At 45.2% G+C, this 6,236-nt stretch overlaps 1 protein-coding gene across 7 annotated transcripts in view; it reads right to left on the bottom strand.

The window, feature by feature from the left end:
* Positions 1–1,126: 1,126 nt before the first annotated feature.
* The window catches only part of CTTN (cortactin), a 43,993-nt gene continuing 38,883 nt past the window's right edge, over positions 1,127–6,236 (bottom strand). For all 7 annotated transcript variants that reach the window (XM_036762990.1, XM_036762989.1, XM_036762985.1 and 4 more), the window contains 2 exons: positions 5,949–6,020; positions 1,127–2,777 (listed from right to left, as the gene is read on the bottom strand). In XM_036762990.1, coding sequence (XP_036618885.1) covers positions 2,641–2,777; positions 5,949–6,020 — 209 coding nt within the window. In that variant the 3' untranslated portion in view covers positions 1,127–2,640. The remainder of the gene's footprint in view (positions 2,778–5,948; positions 6,021–6,236) is intronic.

Raw genomic sequence — 6,236 nt, 5'->3', positions numbered from 1 at the left:
ACAAGCTTGCAGACAGTGCACGGAGTTTGAGAGGGCTTCCAGGCACCATCTGGTGCCCAAGGAAAGCACTGGAGTCACTGGCACTCACCTAGCACGGTTCCTCTAAGTGGGTGGCTTTTTACCACTTTGGGAGTGATTTTTCAGGCCCCAGTTTTCCCCCCACAAACAGGTTTCCAATTTACAGTGAAATGAACAGGAAAGAAGGCTTTGACCGACACACCGATCTAAATGGTAACAGATATGCTTCCTTCAGCAACACAACGTATGCCTGCCTGTTTTCTTACCTCTGGAAGAAGACTTTTCACCTAATGAAAATGGCTCACGCTTACAGAGCCCTCAAACTCTGCCAAGCACTTCAGTCAACCAGCATTAATTAAGCACCTACTGTGTGCCAGGCGCTGTGCTATGTAGTCTGGATACTAAGAAAGGCCATTCAGGTGATCTAATGGGGGAGAGGCTCTACAAACAACTATGTACGGATAACTTAAGAGATCCTGGATAAATCAGGGGCAGTCTCAGAGGGAAGGCACAGGATGCAGGGGGAGCAGGAAAGGCTTCTTGGAGAAGGTTGGATCTTAGCTGGAATCTGCAGGAATCCAGGAGGCAGAGATAAGAATTCCAGGCTTGGGGGCCAACCAGGGAACATGCCTGGTGGCAGATGAAGCATTCTGCTCACTGAATTGCAAGGAGCGGGGGAGGAAGTCTAAGGGGTAAGGAGCCTGGAAGGGTAGAAAGGGGCCAAAAGGACTTCAAAAGTCACTTCTTTAACCTCTATTGGCCCGTTTCCTCATTTATAAAATGAGATTAGTCTAAACAATCTCAGGGGCTTTCCCAACTCTAAACTTATGATCCTTCAGTCCTCAGTTAAGTGACTTGCCAAGGGTCATACATTTCATTAAGGGTCTGAGACAAGATCCGAACCTGGTTCTTCCAACTCCATGTTCAGTGCTCCAGTCACTGCATCATGCCACTCCCACCTCCAAAACCCTGGTGCCTGAGTAAGATGGGCCCTCAGGTACATTTTGTACCCTCCTCCCACCTTGTGCATCTGGGTCACTGCATCAGAAAGCACAGTCATACATGTGCCTGTACGGACCAGATTACTCAAGGAACCAAATCCAAAACATAACATTGCCAAGGGGTTCCAAAAATTTATTTTGAATATTTAATTAACAGCAACAACAAAAATCCTACCTATGAAGTGTCCTACACAAAGGGGGACAAAGTAAATGGACTATCAAACCGAGCCCAATCTAGGGAAGCTTGAACAAGACAGAAAAAAAAGTAGGGGCAGGAGGGGGGCAACCAGACACATTCCTGCCTGATGGAAGGAGGATTTATCCCAAAGAACCTAGGCGCTACCAGAAGGACGTCATGGAGATTCTGTACTCTTTGCTGCTCACACCCAATTTCATTGGTCCACAGCGCTGAGATTCCAAAGTGTGTTTTCTTCCTCAGCCACACTGGGCCAGCATGGCTGGCCACGAGACCAGATCCACATGCAGGTTGGCAGCCACTGCTGTCTTTGGTAGGGACAAAGACTCCTCTTTGTAGTTGAGTTTAAATTGCGTCAGCCCATGGTGTGATGTGCTGGCAAAAGCAGCATCCCTCCCTTGATGGTAAAAATATGATGGGCAGTTTCTGCTGAACACACCAGGGAGGTGACTACCTTTGTGGAACTAAAAAGCGACCAAGGTGACCGAGCCTTGCACATGAGCGTACACACACGTACACACGTGTACACACACACACACACACACACACACACACACGCCCTCAGGCTGCAGTGCTTACTGCCCAGCAGTCTTGTCCAGCAGCTGCTGGTCCATGAAGTTTTCGTGTGATGAGAGACGTCATCATCATCATTCGGTGATCAGCAGCCATGAAGAACGGGACTTGTCAAGATCTGGAGGTGGATAAATGGCTTGGGTGGGGAGAGGGTCACCTAGAGGAACCACCTAATCCTAAAGGAACCAAGAGGAGCTTGTCAGGTTCATGGAGCTGGGATTTCTGGGAGGAAGGGAGAGAAAACGAAAAGTCCAAAATCTGAACCAAACCCCAATTCAAGTCTCTATACTTGGATGCCTGCAAGCTTCTTCTGATAGAAGGAGATGCTCTGAAAATAAGTCTACAAAAGTCGGAAAGGAATCTTGCTCGTGACAAGAGGCTTAAAAGGCTGGTCCACTCTGACCCCCTCTAGCTCTGCTCTTCCCTAACTCCTTCCTCCTCCAAGGACCCGGCCATGCCCAAGGGGCCTGCAGAGTCATCGCTGGCACTGCCAACATGCAGAGAAAGGATTCCCTCAGCACCGCTGTCTTGAGCAGGGCAGAAGATCCTGCCTGCTCCCACATACAGAGGACAAAAGGTCCTTGGCATGGCTTCTTATAACAACCATTCCATTTGGCAAAAAGAAAAGTCCTTAAATGCTTAAACACCATCACCCAAGTCCTCCAAGGAAACATGATTACAATATATTAGCAAATTCTGAGGATTAAACATTCTCAAGAGCATCAGCAAAAGTATTAAATAGAAAAGCAGTATGGATCTTCCCGTTGCCATCCTCCCCAAAGCGTGACTTTGTAGTGTAGAAATCATGTTTGCAGACTACGGCATTAAGGCATTGATGAGAAGCTATCTTCGCTACTGTCTCAGCTCAACGTAGTTGGCTGGGAAGAGCCCATATCGGCCTTTACACACGCCTCTCCACCAGCCATCATCGATCATTTCAATGTTGGTGATGATATCATCAGGATCGAAGGAAATTTCATCGTCACCAGCTGAAAAGGAGAAATGAATGAAAGTCACATGGCCCTTCCCAGCAGAGCCACCACTGGGAGCTGAATTTAATCTCCTCAAGGGCAGAGACCACTTTAATTCAGTCTTTGGATCCCCAGTGCTGAACATAGTGCCTGGCACACAGCAGGTGCCTAAGAACTCTTGTTGAACTCTGAGGTACACTACCTCACACCTATCCAATTGGCTAATATGACAAAAAAGGAAAATAATAAATGTTGGAGAACATGTGGGAAAATTGGAATGCTAATGCATTATTGGTGGAGTTGTGAACTGATCCAACTATTCTGGAGAGCAATTTGGAACTGTGCCCAAAGGGCTGTAAAAACGTACATACCCTTTGATCCAGCAGTATAACTGCTAGGCCTGTATCCCAAAGAGATCATAAAAAAGGGAAAAGGACCCACATGTACAAAGATATTTATAGCGGCTCTTTATGTGGTGACAAAGAATTGGAAATTGAGGGGATGCCCATCCATTGGGGAATGGCTGAACAAGTTGTGGTATATGAGTGTAATATAATATGATTCTTCCATAAGAAATGATGAGCAGGCAGATTTCAGAAAAACCTGGAAAGACTTCTACGAACTGATGCTGAGTGAGGGGAGCAGAACCAGGGGAACATTGTACACAGTAACGGCAACTTCGTGTCGTGATCAACTTTGATAAACTTAGCTCCTCTCAGCAATACAATGATCCAAGACAAGTCCAAAAGATTCATGATGGAAAATGCCGCGCACATCCGGAGAAGGAACTCTGGAGTCTGAAGGCAGAGCAAAGCAGTTTTCTCTCTTTTTTTTCCCTTTCTTGTGGTTTTCCCCTTTTGCTCTGATTCTTCTTTCACAACATGACTAAGGTGCAAATATGTCTGATAGGATTCGACATACATAGCCTATATCAGACTGTAGGCTGTCTTGGGGAGGAGGAAAACGCTAGATCTCAAAATCTCATTAAAGACTGAAAACTATTTTGGAAAAAAATAAAATACTATTAGGTAAGAAAAAATATAATTGGGAAAGGAGCACAAACAAGTAAGTATTTTTTTCAAAAAGAAATCTTTTTGACTGATGAGAGGGTGATACTTCAGTAAAGAACCACTGGCCTAACAAGTACTGCCAGTCCTGCCCAGGGGCCAGCATGGCAAATAACCGAAGGACATAGAATTCCATTAGAATGGGGATCCACCAGATAAGCATGAACAAAAACAGTCAGGAAGGACTAAAACCAGGATAAACTGTTTACATCCTAACATGAGGAGATGATGTATTTGTCCTCTCTGTCTGTATCATCATTAAGGGTCACAGGAGTCCAACCAGACAGGACCTGGGAATAGTTCTGTTACATCTCAATCTTTAAAAAAGAATGGAAAGAAAGGGGAAGGGGAATACAGTGGGGGAAGTGGGGGCAGGTTGGGTGTGGAAGTGGACACTTATACAAAGAAGTGGGTTGGGGAGAGCAGCTGACACTTGAACCCTGTTCTCATCTGATCTGGACTAAGGATGGCAGCGGATACACAAAGATGGGTGCAGAAACACATTCTGCTCGACGTAGAAATAAGAGGAAAAGGGAGGAATTAGAGAGAGGGTAGATTAAGGGAGGAATTCATTGCAAGGAAAACAAACTCTAAAGATGTACAAAAATACTGCTAGCTCTTTTTGAGGCGTCAAAGAATTGAAATCTGAGGTCTAGGGAGCAGCTGAGTAAGTTACGGCACATGAAGATGACAGAATCCTATTGTGCTAGAAGAAATGAAGGTTTCAGAGAAACCTGGGAAGACTTATATGAACTGATACTGAGGGAAATGAGCAGAACTGGGAGAAAATGTATCCAAGAACAACAGCGCTACAAAGACAAACAACTTTAAAAGACTTGGGAACTGTGATTGACGCAGAGTGACCACCCGGGATTCTAAATGATGAAGAAACAGGCTGATCATCTCCTAACAGAGGTGAAGGACTCAGAGGGCACAATGAGATGTGTGTATATGTGTGCACATGCACTCATGTATGTGTGTGCTCAAAGCAGCCATGTGAGTATGTGTACACACACATGCGTAGATGTATATTTTTTTTCTCTTATATGTGGTCGAGGGAGAAATTTATTTTGCTTGAATATACATGTTTGCAACAGAGGTTTTGTTTTTCTTTCATTTTCAATTGGGGGTTTAGAGAAGGAAGGAGAAAGGCTGGATTTTTGCTGACTGGACAAAGTAAAATTTAATTTAAAAAAATTGCCCAACCAAAAAGCTAATGAAAAATAAGCCCCAAGGAGAAAACAAATGTGTGAGCGATAGGTAAAAGTTAGGGAAAGTTAGGTTTCCACAGAAGACTTAACTGAGTTCCACAGAATAATTAGTGTCAGAGTGAACAAAGAAGGGGTACAAATTAACCAGGATGAGAGTCCTCAGCCAGTGGGAATAGAGTTTGTGGTTTTGGAGAAATCACAGTTTCAGGATATAGGAAAACTGGTCTAAACTGGCCAGATAACGGTCAGGGTTGAAGAGAAAACTGAGTCAAATGGCTACCACACGTGCTTAATTGGCTAATTGAATATTACCTTATACACCCACAGGGAGGCGTTTTCCACCATTTTTGAACATGGGACATATGACGAGGGGGGGGACATGCTTGTATGTGTCAAGGAGAAAACATACCAGCAGCACGTAGGGAAGATTGTAACCCAGAAGGGAGTGGACCAATCTTCTCTCTGAGGGGAGGTACTGAGCTGACGGTACATCAGTCTATGTCAGTCTAACAGAATAAAGTTGGTCTCACTCCTGTACTCTCCACTCCCCTTCCTAGAGAAGGGTGGAGTCCGCTCCTGGCCAGGAACATTTACCAATTCCTTTGAATTCCTCAAAAAACGATAAATGGCCCTGGATACCTGAATTTCAGTGTCAAGTGTATTTCTAACAAATGTAACCAATCCAAAGCCTACAAGATGCCCCAACTCCAGCCTTGGCCCAGCCCCAGCCCCAACCTCCAGCCCCCAGCCCCGCCCCAGGCCTGGCCCTACCCCAGCCCCACCCAGCCCCAGCCCCAACCTCCAGCGCCCAGCCCCACCCCAGGCCTGGCCCTACCCCAGCCCCACCCAGCCCCAGCCCCAACCCCCACCCCAGCCCAGCCCAACCTCCAAACACAGTGTGGTTTGCTTACCAGCCTGATAATCATAGAGGGCTATGGCAGTGATCCCAAGGTCATTTTCATATTCATCATAAGTATTTTCCTCTAAAAGTCAACCATGAAGAATCTGATTATTAACAGTTCATAAATTCACAGAAAAAAGGTAATTTAAATTCAGTTTAATTTTAAAAAGTAAATCTAAGCTCTATGCTATAAGAAAGGATGCAAATATAAATCACCAATCCATCCTCCACTCAACTGCCAGAGTGATTTCCCTTAATCTATCTGACCCACATTACCACACTTCTCCGTAAATTCCGA

Source organism: Trichosurus vulpecula, chromosome 6 (assembly GCF_011100635.1).
Source record: "Trichosurus vulpecula isolate mTriVul1 chromosome 6, mTriVul1.pri, whole genome shotgun sequence".
Taxonomy (NCBI): Eukaryota; Metazoa; Chordata; class Mammalia; order Diprotodontia; family Phalangeridae; genus Trichosurus; species Trichosurus vulpecula.
This window is presented reverse-complemented; position numbering and strand designations above follow the sequence as displayed.